The sequence below is a fragment of the Symphodus melops genome (assembly GCF_947650265.1).
Source record: "Symphodus melops genome assembly, chromosome: 19".
In the NCBI taxonomy this organism is placed as follows: Eukaryota; Metazoa; Chordata; class Actinopteri; order Labriformes; family Labridae; genus Symphodus; species Symphodus melops.
Window position 1 is genome coordinate 14795744 of NC_136709.1, and position 24445 is coordinate 14820188.

Consider the following 24445-nt stretch of genomic DNA (forward strand, 5'->3'; position numbering starts at 1 on the left):
ACCTGGGCAGATTTTTTGATGTACAGGTTATGTCTTTTAAGCATGAAGCATTGTTTGAAGATAACCAACTGGGCAATGAGCCGTCTGCTTTTATGGCAAGAGACTGACAAATTGCACAAATAGCACAAACAATAAGATGTACCATATAAAAGAGTGCCACACTGCCAATTATGAGACTATGTATGATGATGAGGAAAATCTTTCTGTGCTGTGTGTTTCAGATCTGTGTACGAGCTCCCCGCAGACAGCCGAGGAGCTGGAGAGCAGGAACAAGCTGTTGCGTCTGCTGGATTCTGTGATCGATGCTCTTGTCTGGGCCATTTCCAAACTCGGCTTGTCGACCCAGCAGCAGACTCTGCGCCTCGGACACCTCACCATGCTGCTCTCCCACATCCGCCACGTCAGGTAGAGCCAAAGAGGGCAATAAAACATGGGAACTTCTGCTGAGATTACAGAGAAGAGAATGGAAAATCAATTCTCCCAGACATTTATAAAATGTCCAACTTTATTTCTTCTAAATCTCCTTTTTTTATTAGTACACTTTAAAACATGTACTGTACATGAATGAATGACCATTCTTAACGGGTATAGAGTACTTACTGTACACATTAAGTGAGCACACAATTTAGTACACTTAAAAAAACACTTTAAGAATGTGCACTGTTTTAAAATATGTTCCGTTTACTTCAAAAGAACCAACACAAACATTTTTGTTTGTTTTAGATCATTAAAGTATTTTAGTGACAATAAGATGTTCATTTATCTTTAATTCTAAATTTAAAGGTCCCATATTATGCCCTTTTTGGGGTTCTATATCTATTTTATGTGTCTACAACCTTTTTGAACCAAGCTAATGTTCAAAAAGAGTGTCTGTTTTCATGTAATGCTTCTCCATGCAGGCTCATCTGTCTGTATTTCTAATGCTTAGAGTCCCCGATGAAGAGAGAAAAAAACAGGGTTCTCACGTGTGCCATGTCTGATCTGATAAGACGGCCTATCTGCGATTTTGTAATTTGTCAGTCGTTCGGCTTCGTTCTCTGATATTTCCCACCACTTTTACAATATTGGGAATGCTACGAGTCAATGGTTTTGGATCAGTGACATCATGGGTTTGTGATGTCACAAAACCATTTTCAACGAGGGGGTCTAGGGACCGAGCGTTACATGCGGCTATTGCTAGTGCTAACAGGAGGTGTTAGAAGAAGCCATGTTTCCGCTGAAGCTTCACATGGAGATAGACAATAGTTTTTTTTAACTGGAATAACATATTATTAAGCTCCTAGCAGCTAAACAGATGAAGAAGAATATGTTTTACAAGACTAAATTCAATATTGGGTGGACAGGCTGGGGTATGACATCCAGTAATGTAGCCACGGTTGGATTTGAACCCTTGGCTGCTAAAGGTGTTCAACATAACCGCTCGACTAGCTGCTTTCATTCTTAAAATAAAGTCTGAAACAAAACTTTGTTTTCTAACAAATCACATTACATATGTATCACTCTGCATAATCTTCCCTCTCTGTTCAGTAACAAAGGCATGGACCATCTGTCCACCATGAAGAGGAAGAATGTGGTGCTGGTATACGACCTCCTCCTGGAGATGCTGGATGCCAACACATCCAGCATCAGCAACCAATCATCATCCTCGCCGAGCTCTGACACATACTCTGACCAGAACCCATACCCACAGCATCTTTCACATCTACAGCCGGGCTCTGACCAGACCACCATTGACCACAGCAGTGTATCTGCACATGGAGTTGCTGATGGCCAAATCCTGGATGAACAGATGCAGGCTCTGCCCCTCCCGTCCCCACCTATTTTTCAGAGTCACATGGTCCCTCACATGGACAAAAATGAGTAAGTGAAGAAATTAGAGAGGACTGAATGAAAGATACATACAGAAACAGCCTGTTCTGATCAGGGCTGAAATAGAGGGGTATATATGGATGCTAAAATACAGAATTTAAGCTAGACACTTCACAGGGATGTATGTATGTATGTATGTATGTATGTATGTATGTATGTATGTGTGTGTATGTATGTATGTATGTATGTATGTATGCATGTATGTAGACACTTCACAGGGACGTTTTTGTATGTATGTATGTATGTGTGTGTGTATGTATGTATGTGTGTGTATGTGTGTGTATGTATGTATGTGTGTGTATGTGTGTGTATGTGTGTATGTATGTATGTATGTATGTATGTATGTATGTATGTATGTATGTGTGTCTGTATGTATGTATGCATGTATGTAGACACTTCACAGGGACGTTTTTGTATGTATGTATGTGTGTGTGTGTGTGTATGTATGTATGTGTGTGTATGTGTGTGTATGTGTGTATGTATGTATGTATGTATGTATGTATGTATGTATGTATGTATGTATGTATGTATGGCAGCTGCAGACACAGAAACAGCCTGTTCTGATCAGGGCTGAAATAGAGGGGTATATATGGATGCTAAAATACAGAATTTCAGCTAGACACTTCACAGGGATGTTTTGGTGAGCTCTGAGATTTATTCGAACTGGTTGAAAAATAGTCAAATGTGTGACCTTAAATTGTTATATTATGTTATGCATTATGTGACCTGATATATATATAGTATTTAGGTAAATAATTAGTCACATGTCTGAGACTATATAAAACATAAAAATTCTCCCTGCAACTGAAAATGATTATAACAGTTCTTGTATAATGTACTTGTGTACTTTAAAAAAAAAACAACGTTATTTTATCTTTCCTCACAGTTACATCCATCCGCAACATTGGTCAATGGATACAGAAGATGCAACTCCATCAGTGGAAACAATGCACTACATAATCCCTGATCGAGTTGTCATGGAAACTGCTCTGGAGGTGACAGGACTTTAGAGAAAAACTGAAACTGAGCTTCAGTGTTTTTTCCATCCTCCCCAAAGATTGATAAAATAAATTGAAATAATGAAAAAAATAAAAATAAAACAAAGTGCCATTGTGAGGTAAAGTTTTCTTCTTGTTGAGATGTTTTTAGTCTTGAAAAAATGTTTTGGATCGATTGTATATTTTGCGTGCGTTGATATTTCTTGTGAATGTGCACTAAAATTGATGTTCATGAGGACATCGCTGAATCCTCTGCCAGTTAGTTGGAGCTCTTTTTTGATAAAACAGTATTTGTATCTCGTTTTTCACCTTATTGTAACATCCAGAACAATCTTCAAGCCATCTGAAACGACTTACAGGAATGTGCATGTAGTCAACAGTAAAAATCCATTACCCTAAGGATTAATAGGGAATAGTTTATGTCATATAATGGTGTTTATTTACTTCACTTCTACTGTATTCCTGAGTGTTTTATCTGCCTGTTCATAGAGGATTTTTTTCTACCGTCTTGTCAGTGGAGTCAGACGCAGCAGTTTGTGGCCTTTTAACAAATGACTGTTAATATAAACTGTAATCTGTATCTTTCTGTTCATCTGGTCAAACAAAAGTTGGATTTACACAATAGATAAGTGGCATACATCTGTTCTTAGTTTACACTTGGCCCCAGCAAATTGATTTTTTTTTTTTTTTAAATATTCTAGTTCGAGGCTAACCAATTTAACTAAATCTAAGCTCATAACTCATAAATAGAAATATGTATATTTTATACAATTATACTACTGTAACATTATTTGCGTTGTAACCAGCTTATTTTGCTATGCAAGTCATAGTTTGACAGCAAGGGCTTAAAAGCTAATATGCCAGATTTTAACTATACTACTGAATGTCAGCATGTTTTACAAATTGACAGTACTTTGCACCAGCAAACCAGAAATTGTATTTGTTCTCGAGGTATCTACTTTTAGGGCAAGGCACCTTAAAAAAAAAGTATGTATGTATACATGGCAGTAACCCATGGCAGTACAGATGTGTAGGTAAGGCACCGAGTGTGATTGACACTTAAAATTTTCTGCGACAGTGCCACTATATATATATATATGTATATATGTATGTATATGTATGTATATATATATATATATATATATATATATATGTATATATGTATATATGTATGTATATGTGTATATATATATATATATATATATATATATATGCATATATGTATATATATATATGTATGTATATATATATGTATGTATATATATATGTATATATGTATATATATGTGTGTGTATATATGTATATATATGTATATGTATATGTTCATTTGATAGGAAGTTAGTATTGCTTTTACATACTTAGAATACTACTATTCTAAGTGATATTTGTTACACTAATGACTGAATTATGTCAGATCAAGTACTTTTGAGTGAAAAGTAAAACTGACATGCTACATGTTAGCATGCCAGTATGTTTTGACCTGCCAGCATCTTTTTTTTTATTTTTTTTAGTAAAACAAGCTAACTTACAGAATGCATGATTAGCCGAGCTTTCAAACTTCTTCAAAGTGTTTCAGTAACACTTTTGAAGTTTGTATTTTATAGCAACAAAATATTCAGTTACATTTTAAAGGTGTCAAAGTCCATTTTGCAGATAGTATACACATTTTACATATACACTACATATGGAAATTTATGCAGGTAAGAGCTATAGAACCAGTTTATACAAGGTTTAAAAAAAAAATCCAATTTAGTTTGTTTCGATTCAGCTTGCACTTTGCGTTATCATCAGTAATTGACTGGTTTTAATGCACTTCCCTGACACGGATAACTCCTAAAGAGGGCTGGTCAAACAAGCTGCAACAGAAAAAAAGTCCTGAATGCCGTAAGGCTGGAAGTCCACTTCTGAGCTGTGCCACTTTTCTGCTCGTGTAAATCCAATTTTAATCCTGGACAATCCTACCACTGCTAATATACAAATACTGTACATGTTCACTGTCCTTTCTTTCTTGATGTCTGTATCTGGTATGCATGCACGCACACACACACACACACACACACACACACACACACACACACACACACACACACACACACACACACACACACACACACACACACACACACACACACACACAAATCTAAATTTGATGCTGAAAATATGTTGTCCTTTTTGTACCAAACACACGTCTGCCCCGGTTAAAGTCAGCTCTTATCCTTACAAAAAGATTCAGTAAACATTGAGCCACAAATCATGGCAAACACTGTTTATTATCAATCAAAAATGACAACCTATACATCCCATAAATAAGAGTTCACAAAATAAATCAAACTTTACACACTTTTTCTTGTTCGTTCCTGTTCTTTTGGCCTTCTTGAGTGTGAGGCTGAGATTGTGTACAAATAAGGATAACACACTTAGTTTCAAACAGTCGGTTTAGCATTGAGGATCAATAATTTTACCAAAACAAATAACTTACAGTTAATGATCTTTGATTGTGCATGTACACAGCTACATTCAGAGCCCAAAGGATAACTTACATTCACATTCCACTCCAAGTCTGACCTGTTACATTTTAACACAAGTCCTGCAACTGTATGACTTAAGAGTTTGAAATCAGCATTCAGGTTAAACTACAAACTGTATTTTTAAATGTAGCCTTTGTTTGAACCTGTGTGTTATACCAACATTGTGTCCCTCTAGCTTGGACAGCATTGGGTAAGTTATTAACAACATATATGTAATGCTAGAGGGGATGATTAAAAGTCCTATAAATGTTTTTTACATGAAAAGATGTACTAAAATGGCAGTGTGGTATTTGTTTGCTGCTGTTAATCTCTTATACTCCCATCTTATATTGCTCCATTAAACTGTACAAAATCTCAATATAACAGCCGTTAAAACTACACTGATCGACATGTATTCGCTGATTAATTTAGTCAAACTGAATGAATTGCTACCAAAGTCACTGAAAATGCAAACCAATGTTTACTTTGACATCATGCATTTGATTCATCTCTTTGTTAATATTTAGTAACGTCAAGTCAGCAAAACTGACATTGTACACAAATAGGTGTTGCTTTCTTTGTACACGTCAAACAAAGATAGATACTCGAGTAACATTGTGATGCTACATAATTTAAATCAGCTTATCAGCCATGGGTTTAAAAATAGTATGTTTCTTAGTGTTTATACTCTACTCAACCCTTGGTGGTCACGAATTTCCAAATGCAGCTTTCATTTAAGAATTAATTCCTCTATCCCGAACTTTACAATTGAGTGATCTACGAAAATATAAGTGACCATTTCAAAAACAAGGGCCATAAATTTGATGTCATAAGAAAATATCTCATTTAGACATTTTAGCTCTCAGAAAAGGGAGTGCCAAAAAACACTGCAACTAACCTGTATAGATTTGAAAGCCACAAACAACTTACAAAATAAAAGCATTTCAAACTATTCCCCTTGTTAAATTACGTCTTTAGGTTTCAGTGCCACACTCAAAAAGTCATATGCAGAAACAATAATTTAACTTTTTTTTTTTTGCCCTTTTTATATACAAAATTCAACAGCAAAACCATTCAAAGTAATTCATAAAGTTCTGGTGGTTCTGTTGGCTACATAAAGGCATGTCTTCAGATATTTCACTGCCATCCTTTAAAAAAAGTCATATTTCACAGATCTTTATATTCGTAATACTTCTTAAACAACTTTTCTGTACAAAATGTGCTATCAACAAGCGGCTACCTTTATGAAAAATTGCTGCAGTGGTAAAAAATGGCGAGTTTATTCTTTATTACTTGATGCTTTGGTAATAACTGCTGCCAGCTAAACTATCTGCAGCCTTCAAACTGGATTCCGTGGACTAAAGTGAAATTAAAATAAATGAAATATTTGTGAATACTAAAATAAATTTTTTTTGTGTCATATTGAAGATGAGGACGTTAGATGGAAAATCTACATAGAAAAATAGCAAAACTTAAACAAACCAGTGATATGGCTTCTTGTTTTAGAATTTTTGAATTCCACAAACAATAAATACATTTTAAATACATCCATAAACTTAGTGAAGAAAACACGCAATATGAGGCCTTCTGACATGAAAGGCAGTGCATCCTTTTCTTACAGGGAAGCTAGAAACTGAATGGAAATTCCACCCTAATCTGGGAAGAGATCCATGTTGGATTTTAACCTTGTACAAGGTTACGTTTTCAGTCCAGCAGTTCTACACTCCACCGGTGTCATGGCAGTTTTCATGTGGGGGGAGGACCGTTGGTGTACCGCAGCATGGGGTAGAAGGAACGGGCAAAGTTGTTGGACAGTGTACAGCTGTAGTCCTCCTCAGACAGAGGCACCAAGCAGGCCAAAACCAGCAGCACGAAGAAGAACAGGTGGAGAGGGAAGGCAGCTCGAAGAACTCGATAGAAGAGAGGTCGGTGTGGCGAAGAATCCCTCCTCTCCTCCCTGGGTGGAAACATATGCTACATGGTCAGTTTCGTTTTAACTTGTAAATCCCTTTTCTGCACATTTCAATCTTAGCTTTAGGTCAACTTAATAACTTCTTAAGAACCTTGAAGTGCACTTCACATTGTGAGACAAAGTTAAAAACTGAAAAAAACCTCGAAAAAAAACAAAACATGACCTTGCTGTAGTTTTCCAACTTAATGTACCAGTGTCATTATCACCCAAAAATGTTTATGTTTTTGCAAGCAGCGCCTCTGTTGGTAGCTATGAAGACTTTCAGTTTAACCATTTAATTAAACTAAAGCCGTTTTCACAAAGGCAATTGAATTTTTAGAACATGTCAGGAGATCTTCTCCTAAAATCCTCCTGAGCTAGTTGTTCAGAAATGCACCTCAATTCCCATAAAAGGTGTCAAGGATTATTGAAACAATAAAGATGAAGAGTTTGATGTTCCAGCAAAAAACACAAAAGGTGAAGTTCTAACATGTAAAGGTTTACCTTCTAGTTGCTGGTAGTCCAACTGTAGCAGCCTGTAGACCCGCCTCCTCCTACAGCAACAAGGACAAGGACAGTGATGTTGAGTTTTTCTACCTTGAAATAATAATAACCTTAAATCTACAGCAAGACATGTCAAATGTCTGAAAAAGTTTCAATAGAGCCTAAACTAACCTTTGAGGTTAACTTACATAGCTAACAAGCTAACAGGTATTAGCGTCTTGTTGAAGTAGTATGAAATGACATGGTTCACTAACCACTTAGCTATTGGTATTTTTACACAAGTCGACTGGGCCTAACTTTCATTTGTACAAGTAGTTGAGTGTTAAACATCTTTTACTCTCTTCTACTCTGCTATAGTTTGAAGCAAATATTAGTTGGAACTTAAAAACACTTGTTAAATATGATTCATTGTTACGATTCAACAATTGTGTTGTTAAGAACCTTAACAACACACTAGGTCAGTAAATGAGTTATTTACAGGAAACGTGATTGACATGATAGGAGTTTGTACTTTTTTATTTTATCCTTGTCATGCAGGAATGTCCACTTGTGATTTAGAACTTGTGCTGTTTTTGTCCTCCAGTGGTTTCAACGTTTCAAGGATAAAACGTGGTTCACATGAAATTGTTCAAACACACACTAACCCTCTCCACATCAAGCATCACGTCTCTGCTTGTGGGGAGTCGAGGTAAAGATGAGCACATTTTCAGGTGTACCTCATTGTGCAGCGGCAGAGGAGAGCTGAGAGTTCCCAGCCCGATGCTGTCTACCTCAGAGCTGGTCGAGCAGGTTTCCTGACACACACGAACACCAAACAGAGAGTTACAAAAAAAATACTGAGCAAACAGGTTGAGAGTCAACAGGCTTTAAACAGGAGAACTGACACTGAACACTTCATAGTATCTCTTTCATGCTCTCTTTTTTATTCAGATGAGTATCACACACTAAACGGGTTTAGTCATTTTCTGCATTTCCATCTTTGAATGGAGCGAGTCAGAATGCCACCAACAGACATTTCTAGGCTGTAGGAACTGTTTATTAGTTCTAGGAACTGTTGGAACCCTGCTCCTTTTTTATTGATTCCTCACCACGGGCAACATGAACTATTTAAGTTTCTAGAACCTCGTTTAGAGAAACCTGTAAAGGAAAAACAGCCATTCTTTAAGTGTGTGAACACGACACAGCAGAGCCCTCATGCAGGTTTAAAGATAAACTGGACCTACCAGTCTTCCCTGCAGCGTGCGCAGGTCAGCGGCCACCTGTCGCAGCAGGAGACACAGCTTGTTGTAGATGACGTGGACCTTCTCTTTGGCCTCTATGCTGTCCTCCTCCGTGGCCTCCAGGAGGAGCTGAGAGGAGATGTCCTGCAGGGAGGAGACCTGCCGCTGTCGGCCACGCAGCTCCTCCTGCAGAGCCTGGCAGCAGGGGGCGACAGAGAGCAAAGTATAATGTAGGGTTGTTGACGCCATATACTTGTGATTTCATGATATTTTAATTATGAAAAATGCTAATTGAGTGCTAGTATTAGGGAAAAAGCTAAATAACGCGCCCATTGTGATCTTTAGTGTGAAGCCAGATATTTTAGCATTAACGTCCTGTCCTTAAGTGCTTAAAAAAAAAAAGAAGAAGAAAATCTCAGACACTCCAGGGTTTGAAAAAAAAAAAAAAAAAGCGCTATAAAAGACAATAAAAAAAGAGGCTGGATGTTGTGAGTCATTCATCTGCTCACCTTCAGAGATTTCTGGTGCACCAGCAGGACCAGGTGTGATATCGACAGGTCGTTGACATCCACAGCGCTGAGTTTGTTCTCAGCCTGAGCGAGCCACAAGAGCAGAGAGTGCAGCGTCTCATGAAACTCCTGAGGCAGAAGACGTGGTGAGGACAAAGACAGATTAAAAACAATTTGGTCACATTGTCTGAACCACAGGTAAAAACGTGATTATATGGCCATTCACAGTAAATACATGAGGGGTCTCCACATCTAACCTGACACTGCATCAGTGCTAAGTGCAGCCTCCTCTCCCAGCTTTCAAGGCCCCCGCAGGCCTGCGTCCAGCTCTGATTGGCTGAGCTGAGAGCTTCCTGCAGCTCCCGCAACTCTGCGCTGTCGCCGCGGAGAAAGTGACGATTGCTCAGGTTGACAGAGATCATCAGACACTTGTAGCTGTTGAAAGTCTTCTGCATCTCCTGGAGAACAGAGCAGAGCATGCATTTGAATGTGTCGCGTAATTAGGCGTGCACATTTATGCTCCCGTTACTGTTTTCTTTTTTTTTTTTTATCACCTTCAATTTCCTGATGTTGACTTCGATGTCTCGTATGCTGGTGGACGGTGCGATACGCTGTAGCCGCTCTAGCTCTGGCAGCACCCTGCCCAACCAGGAAGTGACATCAGAGAGGTCGGAGTTCAGCTTCTGCCACTGCTCCAGGTCCTGCTTGATGTCCGTCTCCTTGTTGAACTTGGGTGCTTGCAGCAGCTCCCAGCGCTCGATCACACCTGCGGAGAAGGATGTGTCGTGCAAGACTCTTCAGATGTCGGCGGATATTTTTTTAGTTTATACTGTCAGGCAAGACATGCTGCATTGTAGTGAAGGCTGCATTAAAGGAGCAATATGTAACTCTGACACCTCGTCTCTCCCCTCCCCTCCCCTCCAGAGGGTTGATTTGCACGCAGGTTGCCACGTCGTGGACATGACAGCTGCAGAATTTAACCAGCTCTGCATCCGTCTTGAAACCTTTCTGCGTTCTAACCCGTTTCCATTTTTTAAAACGATCTCAAATATTTATCTTAGTTCGAGCACGTTTCTGTTCGTGGAGCTCTTTCGAAAAATGCAGAAGCATCTTAGGTCGGGTAGAATCAGTTATATTTTGAAACACTTCGCTGCAACACTTGTTGGTAACACCGCTTTCTTCTCCGGTCAAAATAAAAACAAACCGTTCTGTACCGGGATCTAAACTTAGAAGGAGGACACACACTGGCTGCTGTGCTGTTAACAGAGAAGGCAGCATGTTTCCTTCCTTATCTGAGTAAACGTACCTGTGCTGGTCTGTTTGTCTGCCGTGCTGCTGGTCAACCCCGGATCATCCAGCTCTACCTCATCATTCAGGATCAGCTTGACTCTTTTTACCGTGTTAATGCTGCCGCTGCACTCCGACATGAGCTTCGCCTGAACACACACACACACACACACACACACACAGAGCTTTAACACCCAGCACTTCTGTGCTGATAAACAGGTTGGGTCTTTATTTCTTTAAACATGGAGACTAAGTTTTAATGTATGTGTCCTTACATAGCCCTGCTGGTGAAAGGGAGTACTGGTGGTGTGAGTGGGAGACGAGGTGAGGCCTCGGGGAAGTCGTTTCCTCTCTGGAGAGCCGGGCTGATGCCAGCTGGGCGGGTCGGTCACTGACTTCACTGAGAAGACAGAGTGGGAAAGAGGTAAAAGAGTGTCAAAGAGGAAATGAACAGAGTAAAAAAAAGGATAAATACATACGTCACATCAGAATAAATACAACACAAACAGAGAATGGAAATAAAAAAAAAACTAGTTTATAAGATTCATACTGAGGTAACTGTAATTCTCACAGATCAATTTGTTCATGCACGAGACTAACACACCTGTAACAAACATGCAACAAGTAGGGAAGCCTTGAGAGGCAAGAGAAAAAAACTAATTGTAGACTGTTCTCGAATCAATATTATGAATCAATGTAACTTTCTCAGCTGTATTTGTAATTAGAAGAAAGAAGAAAGCTTCTTTAAGTTTGTAATATGTGTCAGAATAATGATTGTTTTTTTTCTCGTTTTCGTTCCGTAAATGCCGCTGGAGGAAACCCTTCTCGTGTTTTCACAGATGAAAATGAAGAACGTTTAAAGGTCATGCTGGAAAAAGACAACTTTCTTTCGAAAAATCATCACCACGTTATTTGGTTTTTTTTCTGTTGCCAATAAGACTTCCGATTAGAAACACATCAACGAAACACAGATGGTTTGAAAAGTGAAGTTACACCCGATGTGACTTCATGCAAGTTTGATCTCTTTCTTTCAATTGAGCATTAAGTTGAAGAGCTGCTCCGCCACATCTGTGCTTCTTCGCTAAAAAAATAAAAAATAAAAAATAAATAAAAAATGGGGGGAAAATGTGAATTAGATGATGGATTGGGATGTGGGGTACAGCTGGATGAGTCTGTATGGTTGCTAGGCGACGAGATGGAGGTGCACAAGAACACAGCGAGGCAAGCACATGCAGCAGGCAGAGTGCCTACCCGAGGCCGCTCTCACTGCTCTGACAGTCGCTTTAACAAAGCACTCTGAGCTCTCTGTGACCTTCACATCTGTAAGAGAGAGCGGAGGTCAGCAGCTGCTCTGGACGCCGTGCAGCTCTGCATAAGTTATGATGCTGTTTCAGGACAAAGAAGATACCTGACAAGTCCTGATTCACATCTTATTTTGAGATATCACAAAAGGCCTACGGTGCTGCTCATCAGTTTAAAAAAAATGCCAATAGGGAAATATGTTCATTTGTTCAGTTTCTTGAAATAAGACATTTTTAAGGCAGCAGTAGCTCAATCTGTACAGGGACTATGGGTTGGGAACCTAAAGGTTGCCGGTTCAAGTCTTGGGCTAAAGTATGTATCAAAGTACATACATGTCATTTTGATATTGATTTGAAACTTAAAGGCAGGCTCGGTCATTTTCCAAAACGAGCACGATTTTGAAAGTAGCATCCTCTCCCTCCCCTCTGTGCTCCCTCACAAGCCACGCCCCCTCACTTACATGCTCTAGTGTCATTGGTCCAGAAGCGGATTTCAGCTCATGCTTTGAGTGTGGGCTTGTGCATGCATGGGGGTAGAGAGACTTGATTGGTTTATAAAACGTGTACCGAGTGCCGACATTGGTCGAAGTTTTCACGTGTTTAGAACTGCGACAGATGACAGATTTTCTGACTATTAATTCACATGAATTAATAATCCCTGTTATGACCTAAAGACGACTTCAACCAAAAGTGTTCTTGCTCAATTGGCAGATTTTATTTTACTCATAGCAAGCAGCCCGGGCCTTATGTTTCCCTTAAAATATCTTAAAATAAGATTCTAATGAGGACAGGACTTTTAAAAGCACCAAGCTTTGGTAAAATGTGAAGGTATCATACGTTAACGTCATTAATACCTGATAGAGCGCTGAAGAAGGTGGCGTCCTCATCTTCCTCGTGGGACGATGACCCTCCCACATCCACCGTGTGATCCCACTCCAAAGGGATGGAGTCCACGCTGACGGGGGTCTCTCTCCCTGATCGCTCCAGAGGGGGCGCCAGGAGGTGACACATGGCTTGCCGTCCAGCTGAGACTCCAGCTGATGATGGAACTTCTTCTTCTTCTTCTTCTTCGCCCTCCTTTTTCCGGCTTGACTCGCTCCAGGAGGTCCCGTTGGTCAAATCAGGCGAGTCGTCGTGGTCTGTGTCCCGGTCTGACATCTCCCTCTCCTCCTCCAGCACCTTAAAAACATTCAAAGGAGAATAAAGAAAAGAAGAAGAAGTGAGCGCTTTATTCGGGAAATTTAGCTTCATGAAAAACATCTGATGAAATAAGGACGCAGTACTGACCGGCCGTCTGTTGACGAGTCGGTTGTGGAATCGGGCCACCCGTCCAAACACCTCCTGGCAGTAAGAGTGCAGCTCCTCCAGCTCGTCCTCGATCAGCACGGCGTCCAGAGGAGCGCTTTTCTGGATCAGATTCTCGCCGAACACAATCAGGGCGTCGATTTTGTTGGTGTTCAGGGTGATTTCCTGCTGGAAGCCCTGCAGGGAGGCAGACACGAGGAGGAGAAACACAGACTGTTAGGTGGGAAAAACTCCTGTTAGAACAGATACTGAAGATTAGGAAACACAATCTGATAAAATGGTAAGATTTTAAAGGAAGAATAATCTCTGACCAACTCAGGTGTTTACCGTTAGTCCCATCTGTACATCTATACAATCTGTGTGTCCATAATCCATAATCGTTTTTCCACATATCTATTTGTACTGAAGCTTCAGCTTTGTGTTGACCGTCGGACTTACGTTGAGCTGTCTCATCTTGTCTTCGATGTCGCTCTCTGAGAAGTGCTCCACGTTGGTGAGCTGCAGGTCCATCTCTGTCAGCCAGACCAGGATCCCCTCACGGGTCCCCTCGAAGTCTTCTCTCTGAGAGGTAAAGTGCTGCAGGAGCAAAGGGGGACAGGACACAAACCTCCTGAGTGAAACCAACTGAAGAGAGTAAGACAGCAGCTATTAAAGCAATAACGTGTACATCGCCTAACCCTCGATATGTAACCTGTAAGGACATCGACCAACAACTCTGGGAGACACAGGGAAGAAAAATTTAAGCGTCTGGTTTGGTGGCATTATGACCTTTTTTTGTTTTGTTTTGTTTATTTTTTTAGAATCTATTTTGTATCACCGGCTGACGAGGTGCTCTGATAAAAGATGACTTAAACACAAAAAGCATTATAATAATTATTCATGACGATCTGAGAATTTTAATTGCATAGTTGACTTGAATTTCCCTCGGGATCAATAAAGTATCTATCTATCTATCTATCTATCTATCTAGTTTGACCTTGTTCACATAGAGGAGGCGGGGCTTATGACCTGAACTGCAAACACAGCCAATCCTGACTTGTAGGAGTGGACTTTACAGCGTTATTAGCTGAAGTACTAAAACTTGCGAGTTATTGGGAGATGGAAACACAGAAAAAAAAAGTCATGAAAAACATGCAAAATAGGAAGTCACCGTTTGTAGTCACTGATTTATAATTTGACCACGACGCGTCTCCAAACAAATCCCCTGTGTGTGTGTAACTATTTTTACTCCTCCAGGAAGTGCTGTTAAACCCCAGTGATGTCTGCTTCATCACTTCTGAGATGTCAGAGGTCAAAAAAAAAAAAAAGCACCAATGCGCTCCACTCTTTGAATACATGCGGTATATTTGTAAAGCAACATAAAGTTCCTCCATCTGCTCGGCGCCACATGGCGCGATGAAAACAGCGTCCTGCCAACGTGACGCCTCGTGCCTCGTCACCGTCTGAGAGGTGACCTAAATCCTGCCGGCTTAGAGTGCGAGAGCAGAGAGACGCTGCACGGATGAGCTGGAGAGGTTTGACACATTCCTTCTTTGCCTTCATGAGCAACGTTCACTCATGAGTCATTTCTCTTCCTGCGTATTTGGGCGATGTCTCCTCCGGTCGCTCTTATTGTATTACAAGCTCTAAGGAAAGATACATGCCTCCCCGTTCTCACCTTGAGTCTGCGGAGAACAGCAGCCACCCTCCTCTGCAGGCCGTCCCACCTCTGGTTCCCCTCGTGAACCATGACTTTGAGCTTGCTGGCGGCGTCTGTCCGGTTCTCGCGAGCAAGGCGGCGATACTGTTTGTTGACCAGCTCCAGCTGAGTCAGGCGCTCATGAACCTGCCGCTGGAAGGCCTAAGAGGAGAGTTAGAAGATTTAAGTACAGAAGTCTGGTTGTACTGACAGTAAGTTCTCTTTCCAAAAGAGTGCAAGTGTGAAGAAGTGATTTAATAAAGATAAATAAAAATATATAATAAATATAATATAAAAAAAATAAATAATAATAATAATAAAATAAAGGGTTTAATTGATCTGTAAATATGTTTCAGTGGACTTTATGTTTAGGAGAGAGCAATCAGAGAAAGTTAAAAAAAAATGAGACTTTTTTTTTATCCAGTCCTGTGTTAAAAAAAAAAAAAAATTATGTAAGATAAATGATTGGGACAAAAACATGTTGCAACATTTTTTATATATATATATATATATATATATATTTTTTTTTTTTTCTATTTTTGTTGTATCATTTTATGTATTGTTCCAGTTGTGATATGAAAACATCTCGAGACTTTCTTGGAAAATGTCGGATGGATCAAATTCAAACAAGCATTTAAAAAGTCAGAGCGGCTCAAACATAGGCAACTTTGACTCGTCAGTTTGTGAATATGTACCAGAGCTGATACATTCTCCTCGCGTCAGATCATTCACAGTCAGTATTTAGGTCAGAGGATCCTCAGCAGCATGGAGAGCGTTTAAATCAAATTAGTAACCAACCCTCTACATCCTTACTGGATCCCGGTTGCTGTGGAGATGAGCGCACAGGGGCAGAGTCCAGATTAGCAGAAGCTAATCTGTCTTTCTAATCCAGGCTGGCACATCAAAGGTTAGCGCTGCATTCGAACACCTGAGCCTGACACTGGACTAAACGGGACGAGACGCGTCCCAGACGAGCGTTTTGATTGGTCGGAAAAGGATCACAGTTCAAAAGTAGAGCTGCTTCAGTCAACTGTCCTTTTTGAGTTTGATGTTAAATAAAAACTTCAACTTTTCATCGAAGCACGGTGTAAAATGTGGGACACTTCCACGGGTGGATTATGGGATCCAGATATCCGCAGATGAATGTGTAAAGATAGAAATGATTCCTTTTTATGACATTTCTAGAAAAGTTGTAAGTTTAGCGCACACTGTACGAGTCAGATTTCATCTGCTGACCTCAAATTTCTTGAGCTCCTCCTTGGCGCTGGTGTAGAGGACGTCGGCAGAGTCCGGGCTCTCCGCGGTGAGCTCAGCTGACTTCAGCCAGTCCTCGAAGCGAGAGTAGTCGTCCAGGAACTTACACCAGAGACGCCACGTCTCCTCAATCCTAAATACAACAAACCAGAGGACTTTATGTCGATGCCGATGAGTGATGAGAAAAGTCCATGGGCACATGAAACAAAAACTAAGACACACAATTATAATAGCTATGAGAGCACTAGAACATTCTGATGACCTTACAAAACAAAGACTTTTCGTTTTTATCTGTTGGGCTCTCACCTCATCCTCCTCTCCATGGACATGGCACAGATGTTCCTCCAGCGTCGGTCCAGACTCCGAGTGGTCTGCTGGATCGAGTCGTTCTCTGAGTCGCTGCCGCAGGCGTCTGCATCATGGAGCAGGACGTCGCACAGGGTCAGGACGGACGCCACGCTCTCCGTGTGCTGCTCGATGTCCCGCTGCAGATCCTGCAGGTCAGAGAGCACATGAACACCCGGGGTCACGTCGGCACTCTGGGATGGAATTAAGGGTGACGGAGCGGTCGGTTTTCGCGATCGATACGAGGAGACTTGATGCTTTGAGAAAAATCTTGGAGCCAGGACGTCGTCTGCGAATTTAAGATCACCTCAAGCGACATGAGGACGAAAAAGTTGATCGTGGTGCTCCAAATGTTTCTGGAGCTTTTTTTTTTTTTTTTTTTACTTTATTGGATAGGACAGCTGAAGAGAGACTCTGTGCACGTGAGAGACAAGAAGCTGCCGGATGTATAGTGTGAATAGGGGGGAAAAAAATATGTGAGAAAGTTGCCTGGATTTTTAAACCTCCAAGTGCCCATTTAAATGGGCTTTAAAAGTCTTACATCCTTCTGTACGATTCGGCGATTTCTTGTGTGCTTTCTGCAGAAACTCTATGAAAGCTAAAGCCTCACACTTCTTCGACAGTACGAGTGCGAGCCCAGATATCGCCCAGAAGACTCAAAGGTCTGCGTCTGAGCCCTCTGAAGCCTGACATCACTTTTGTCGGCTCTTGTTTGTTCAAAGTTACCACTCTCTGGGTTGCCACGGTGACAGCAAAGAGCCCGTCCACACTGGAGTCATTCCAGCCGTCCCTCGTCCATTAATGGAGAGAGCTGCAGACTTTTTTTTTTTTTTCTCCCAAAGTGTTTCATTCAGCCCGCATGGTTTTTTGTTTCCTACTCACTTTTTTACCAAATCACCCGTTTTTTTTTTTTTCCTGCGCCTCTCTCTCTCTCTCTCTCTCTCTCTCTCTCTCTCTCTCTCTCTGCTGAATTTCTATTGGATGACTTCACAATCATTCCCGATACAATAGCCTGCGAAATGCTATAAGTACCTGTCCAACAGAGGAAAACACAATTTTTTATATATACAAATGAACACATTGCACTTACAAAGCTCTAAATATTATGACAAAAAAAACCAACAGAAAATATCTGCCTATTGTAATTCATTCAAAGTGAAGTGATGTGGTTAACACTACCTACACAGTACATCGATGATGTTCTCTGTGTTTGCAGCATCGCCCTCCTCTAACAGGCAGGACAACTCGAAGTAGATGGAGATGCCACTGAAGGCGGGGAGCGAGGAGGACAACAAGCTGTGCCTATGATAAACGCTGACATAGCTGGATTGTAGATATCTGAGAAGGGAGTTTTAAAAAGGAGAGGCAGATGTGTCGAACGTTCACCCCCGGGAAGGAATCACAAAGCAGTAGATGTCTGCGGTGAAAAGTAACGATGAGAGTGACGTCATTTGTTCGGGGAGTATAGACTTGTGGATATGTGAAACTATAACAGAGGAGAGGAAGAATTGTTTAGTCTGAAATCAGAGCGGGAGAGAGAGCATGTTTAGTCCCCTCTACCCTTCTATTCCTCCACCTCCTCTGTCACCGTGCATACTTTCTCCTGTTAGTGAAGTAGCAGAACCAAAGTCCATTTCCTCTCTTTCGTCCCCCCTCGTCTGAACTCTGACTTTCGGTTCATTTAAGTTGTTGGGTTTTTTTTCAGCTCGGTGGGCGGCTTCCTCTTTTCTCCGGCAACCTGCTGGGATTTTACTTTACTGCACACCTGACTCTGCTCTTCGGTTATTACGCTGCGGACCTCTACAGGGCAGCAGCGATATATATATATATATATATATATATATATATAAAAAAGGGGGTTTAAAAGCAGGCGAGCCTCACCTTCCCAAACCTCAAATTCCCTCAAAGTAGATTTTCTGAATTGATGTGCCATCAGAAACAAAGCCTCCTCTGAGCTCAGTAGTGTAGAGGTGTGGAGTGCAAGAGCCAATTAGGTCGAGGGTATAGTGCGGAGAGACCTCATAAATACTTTCTTCTACATAGAAATAATTTTTTAAAAGGATCTAGTAGGATTGTGTTTAACGTGCGTCTGAACCCTAAATAATTCTAAATTCTCTCGCGGCCTGGAAGATTTGCAGAGCTTTAACAAAGTACAAAAAAAAAAAAAGCACAGTGTCGTTGCTCACCTGCTGCTCGGCCAGCTTCCTCTGGATCTCGTCGCTGTGGCACACGTTGTAGACGAGCGGCTTGGCCAGCTCGGCCTCGATGCGAGACAGCCACGTCCGCAGGTTGCTCATGTTCTTATCGAGCTGCTGCACCGTCACCAGCGTCTCCTTCAGCTTCCTCACCCTGCACGGGACCAAAAAAAAAGAAAAAAGAAAAAAGGACACGTTAGATGAGCTGCTGCTGCTGCTGGAGTCTGACCGCTCAGAGGTCACTCTCCCTGAAGGCTGAGAGCATGCCCCTGTTTCCTGACTGTCCTTTCTCTCCATGCTGAAAATGTGTTGTTGTTTTTTTCTTCTTTGCAGCAGCCGTTGACTCATTTTATTTTGCAGAAATGTTCCCCTTCTTAACGGCACTTTATCGCCAATAAACTGCGTCATAAAACTACTATGAAACGATTCAAAAGCCCTTGTTCTACAATCCTCTGTTAATCGAAATACACACACACACACACACACACACACACACACACACACACACACGAGCTGCCAGAAATACACAGAGAGCACCAATAGTGGACTAATCCGCTGCTAAAAATAGTTTGAACAGATACTTTGCATCTCTTTGTGAATGATTTAGGTCGGGGGTTCGATTCCCAGCTCCTGCAGCAACATGTCCAACGTGCCCATGAGCATTTGTATGAATGGTGGTTAGTTACTGACAACTTTCCGGTGAGCAATTTCCAGCAGAGTTTGCACAGACTGATCTGAACTCACCAGGGTTTCAGGCACACATTGAGAGTAAACACAACGTAACCTGCCTGCGTGTTCATGTGGAGCGTGCTCCGTCCACAGTGACGCTCACCCCGTCTCTGCAGCAGCCTGATCGTGTGTCTGCGAACATTCTCACGTTTGACACAACGGCAGCCGTTGTGGGCGAGCTGCAGGGTGACCTACATCTGACAGAGAGCTGGGTACAGTCTGGGCAGAGAGACCGCATTCCAGTCCAGCTCTCAGGTCAGTGACCTATATCAGTTCATTCTCCTGCACACACAAACACCAACACACAGAGCCGGGAGGCAGGACGAGCGTGTGTGTGTGTGTGTGTGTGTGTCAGTCTGAAGTTCAGTGTGACATCTCAACAATCTTTCCCTGAAACTTTTTCGCTTCTTGTGAAAGAGACTGCGGTACAACCTGATCCCAAAAAAAGCAAAGAAGGACCGTGTTCTCGAGGGTGTCCGCTGCCCTTGCACGTCTGCAAAAGCTGAACGATGCACCGCGAACACCGACGCAGCAACAAGCAGTAACTGAAGCTGCGTTTCCTTTAGAGGCACGCGGGAGGATTGTTTGATGTTCCGCCTGATGAGACTGACAGCAGGCGATGCTGTGATGCTGACGCTGCGTTTAACACAAGCGCGCGCGGGGGGGGGGGGGGGTGTCTCCCGTTCTAAATGTAGCGGCTGATTCAGCTGTGTGTGTGTGTGTGCGTGTGTGTGCGTGTGCAGATGTAAGCTGCATGTATCTGGAGGGCGGAGACAAACATCTGTGACAGAAAACAACATGCAGCTGCCATCACGGCCGGACAGGCTCATGATATTCACACACAGATACACACACACACCTGCTGTCCAAGCTGCCACCCTGTTTAAATACCAACACACACACACACACACACACACACACACAGGATAACTGGAGCTGGCCGGCTAAATTGAATTTGCTCTGAATGACTCGGCATGCATCCGCGTGTCTGCATGCCTGCGCCGACAAAGCGCAGCCCTCCCCCCCCCGCCCCATTTCTCTCCTGCTTCCCTCCCCTGTCTCCTTCTCCTCCTTCTCCTCCTTCGTCACAACAAAACATCCGATCCGCTCCCCTTTCACCCGCGTCCTCAGCCTCGGGTGTGTGACGAGGGTCTCGGGGATAAGAGAGCGAGAGGTACTTACAGGCTGGTGAGGAGACTACTCCATGGCGACGGCTCATCCGCTAGTAACCACTGCCCCCCCCCCCCCCCCCCCATCTCCCCCTCCCTCTTCTCTGTCTCCTCCTCCTGCCTCGACTAACACCTGGATGCAGTAACAGGTTTAATGATTGAGATCTCGTATGAATTTTTGTAACTAAATAAAAACTGAATCACCTTAGTTGACTAATTCGTAGATTTTTTTTTTTTTTTGGCTGAGCCTCCATATCGTGAAATCTTTCAAATAAACGTGTCAGGTCATCAGATCCAAACAGATGTATTCAAAGATCAGGTTCAGTTTCACACTGAATATGAGGGTTGAAAGCGTTCCACACAGAAAGGCAGCAAACTGTCGACTTTCAGGAGGTGGACTCAGACATTGTTTGGCATTTTAATCAATGACGATTGTCGCTTTCTGACTGATCAAATGACCTCTTGATGACTTGCTTCCTGGCGTATTTGAATGACAGAATCATCGCTGTATTCTATCAGTCTGTTGTTTCACCCTTAGTTAATGGGATTTCAGAGTTATGGATTCAAATCAAAGCGAAAGGGTTCGATCACTCCGACTGTTCGGTGGGTAGACGCCATGCTGGCTTCATGATATTTAACAGTTTGTCACATCTATCAATATAAAGCGACAGATGTTGTGAAACATGCTGTTTACACAGCACAAACGTCAGTTGTCACTCAGAGCCGCCAACTGCTGGTCAAAAGATACACAGCACACGTTAAAGCATACAGGTGAAGTGCAGAACGTGTCTCTGTGGGTCTTTTCACATCCAATCATTGGATGCCAACGATTCAGAAGAAGAGACAAAGAAAGGCACATCTATCACCCCGACCATCTGTGAAACTATATCCCTTTACTATCCGACAACAACAACAACAAACAGAGCCAATAAGCAGCAACAAAGCAGCAGAAGCCCATTAAAGTTAGCCCATTAAAGTTAAAGTTAGTCCGCCACTTGAGAAGATTACAGGTGCAGCTGTCGACGGCCGTGACGGGAAAAAAAAAAAAAAAAACCCACCTCGGACGACCAAACCGAAGCGAGACAGAACCAGCGGGGAACCTCCGTCTGGAAAAAACCCTCCATCTGCCAACTTCTTCTATTTCCTGTAAGCTAGCCTGCGGTTCAGTGTGCTGAGAGTGAGTCATACATTACAAGCCTGAATGATGGAGACGTGTTCGGGCGGCGACAGGTGGAGGAGAAGAAGTAAAAAAACAACAACACAGAAACAATAGACACATAAATGTAAATCTAAAGTCCTTTTCAGACATGGAAGACATTAAACCGCCGGCTTCACCGATCAGTTACAGTAACGGCTGCTTGTTATTCAGACACGGGCGCCCGTGACTGTTCTGTCAGAGTTTATTCCTCCACAGGGATCTCGGGAGCTTTGGCACCTGGTGTGAGAGGGAGAAGTCATAACATCTCTTTTTTTTTTTTTTATAAGCCCCTTTTCACATTGCCTCGCCATGCATCACTGCAAACGCCAGAGGACACTTCTGTGTGTGTGTGTGTGTGTGCGTGTGTGCTATCACACTGGGATACAAATGGCGGTTAGATAAGTCGATTACTATATCGACTAAAAGTTGCCTTTTAAAAAGCGTATTGGTCCAGCTGTATTCATCAAAGTTGGACTAAGACGTCGACATCGTAGCTTGATTAACTCTTGCGTGTGTTGGACCACAGGTGGACGACTTGTTTTAAGCATGTTCCACCATCCCCGCTCCAAACTTTGACCCGGATGTTGAACTGCATCGCATAAGTCCCGTTGCCGCCTACCTTTGGATATCAACACGAGCTAGATGGAACGGCGTGCGGCACATCTGAACCGAAGCTAAGCTAAGGTGTGAAATGCACAGAGCTGCACAGATGTCTATGTTTTCATTATTCAACATACAACCAGCACTTGTTGACTTGCTAAACAAGGTCAACTGGAAGAAGGTCCAATCGTAACGAGCGGATCGGGGACGTATGGCAACAATAAAGTAGTAGTAGCTCAACCCTACGGTGCACGGTCTTTTTGGAAAATCAGTTGAAACAAAGAAATCTGTGCTATTTCAAAGTGAACAGCGATTAATCCTGCCACTCTCTGAAACCTCAACGTTCAAATCTGTACCTTCCAGAAATTACAAAACTCCTGCATCACATTCAGAAAACATCCGCTCCAGAGCTGTTCCATTTTTGGTCTCGTGGTCCCGTCTTCAACTTATCGACCGCTGTGTCAGCATCAGCAGCAGGTGTTCAGAAGGAGCTGGAAGAAGAGGCGGCAGGAGGAGCAGCGAGGGATATCGCTTGAAGACAAAACATCTGCGTCATGTGCTTCTTATTCAGACAATGGAAAAAAAGAGAGAGGACGGTGGCCCTTGCGTGGCCCCCCGAGGCTGAGGGCCTGTCGGCACAAAAGGCTCGTGTCAGCAGACAGCAGCTGCTGGGCCGGGTGACAGAGCACCCGGTTTGTTTTGGGGGACAAAGGCGAGCAGTAGGCCAATGTCAACGCGTCTAATCCACCCCCCCCCTGCAAGTCCAACCTCAGCAGTCATCTGCAGCAACTTAGTGAGGGAGTCTGAATCAGCTCCTCTTCAACCCCACCGGCCTTATCTAAACACATGACACAGGGCTGCAGGACTTTGGCATCGGACCCATCAATGACCACCCTGCAAACGGTCATGTTTATAAAATACTGAATCGAGACGAAGGGGGAAAAAGTGAAATGGAGAAGGAGTTAAACATGAGAGGTGTTTCAGTAGGGAAATATGTAAAGGGAGGTTTTTTTAAGGCGGACATTACTACAGTAAAAGGAAATTACATTTGCTACTTTCATAGGTACATCTGCTGAAATATCAGCTACCAAACATAATCAGGCTGAGTGGATGTCTGGACTTCACTTCCAGGTGAATCCGTGAGTAGTCACGCCTTAAACGCTAAGCAGCCATTGTTACTTAACTAGTCAGTTTATTACCCAAGTAGCAACTTCAGGTATTAAAAAATGTAGTTAATGAAAGTGCAAAAAAAAAAAAATGCAGTTCCTTCAGTGTGCTGAAGCTGTGCTCTGGTAGTGTACTTTAATACTTTCTATGACACAGAGCATTGGAAACAGTGGCTGTTATAATCTGCCACAGCATTCTGACCAAACCTCTTTCAGCACGTTTGATTGGTTCAGAGAGTTGGGTGTGTCCTCTGTCAGAGGCGTGAGAGGCCTGGACGGATTAGGCACCCGAGGGTGATCTGAGGGCTGAAGCCCAGTGATCTACAAATCTACTTTTAGCTCAGTCTCTATTTTCGTAGCCACCAAATACACGCAAACACACAGACATCTGGTGCTTTTTTCTTTTCTTTTTTTCCAGTGAAAGAGCTCATTCAGAAATATTTTTAAGAATTCAGGAAAACTTTCGGGGGTTAATGCTAAATAATCATATTTCCTCCTTGACCTCAAGCCTAAATGCTCTGATGGGCCCGAGGTGTGATGGGCATAGACAGGACAATGGGGACTGACAAAATGGTTCACTGATCATGTTAAGCAGCTTGTGTGGAAAGACACTACCCACTTTATCAGCTTAATGGGTTTCTCCCCCTCTTTACAGTCTGT

At 42.3% G+C, this 24445-nt stretch overlaps 2 protein-coding genes across 14 annotated transcripts in view; one reads left to right on the forward strand and one right to left on the reverse strand.

Annotated features, from left to right (window-relative positions):
- Nucleotides 1–3524, forward strand: part of esr2b (estrogen receptor 2b) — a 98069-nt gene extending 94545 nt beyond the window's left edge. For all 7 annotated transcript variants that reach the window (XM_079370264.1, XM_079370262.1, XM_079370267.1 and 4 more), the window contains exons 8-10: nucleotides 222–405; nucleotides 1528–1860; nucleotides 2756–3524. In XM_079370264.1, the coding sequence (XP_079226390.1) occupies nucleotides 222–405; nucleotides 1528–1860; nucleotides 2756–2879 (641 nt within the window). In that variant the 3' untranslated portion in view covers nucleotides 2880–3524. The remainder of the gene's footprint in view (nucleotides 1–221; nucleotides 406–1527; nucleotides 1861–2755) is intronic.
- A 1594-nt stretch (nucleotides 3525–5118) lies between these two features.
- Nucleotides 5119–24445, reverse strand: part of syne2b (spectrin repeat containing, nuclear envelope 2b) — a 95668-nt gene continuing 76341 nt past the window's right edge. For 6 of the 7 annotated variants that reach the window (XM_079370253.1, XM_079370249.1, XM_079370248.1 and 3 more), the window contains 17 exons: nucleotides 18915–19077; nucleotides 16690–16877; nucleotides 16366–16516; nucleotides 15109–15291; nucleotides 13890–14027; nucleotides 13434–13628; nucleotides 13001–13325; nucleotides 12097–12165; nucleotides 11121–11245; nucleotides 10865–10994; nucleotides 10113–10324; nucleotides 9816–10016; nucleotides 9559–9687; nucleotides 9053–9244; nucleotides 8546–8623; nucleotides 7830–7879; nucleotides 5119–7331 (listed from right to left, as the gene is read on the reverse strand). In XM_079370253.1, coding sequence (XP_079226379.1) covers nucleotides 7121–7331; nucleotides 7830–7879; nucleotides 8546–8623; nucleotides 9053–9244; nucleotides 9559–9687; nucleotides 9816–10016; nucleotides 10113–10324; nucleotides 10865–10994; nucleotides 11121–11245; nucleotides 12097–12165; nucleotides 13001–13325; nucleotides 13434–13628; nucleotides 13890–14027; nucleotides 15109–15291; nucleotides 16366–16516; nucleotides 16690–16877; nucleotides 18915–19077 — 2740 coding nt within the window. In that variant the 3' untranslated portion in view covers nucleotides 5119–7120. The remainder of the gene's footprint in view (nucleotides 7332–7829; nucleotides 7880–8545; nucleotides 8624–9052; nucleotides 9245–9558; nucleotides 9688–9815; nucleotides 10017–10112; nucleotides 10325–10864; nucleotides 10995–11120; nucleotides 11246–12096; nucleotides 12166–13000; nucleotides 13326–13433; nucleotides 13629–13889; nucleotides 14028–15108; nucleotides 15292–16365; nucleotides 16517–16689; nucleotides 16878–18914; nucleotides 19078–24445) is intronic. The other variant, XM_079370251.1, reaches the window with a different exon arrangement.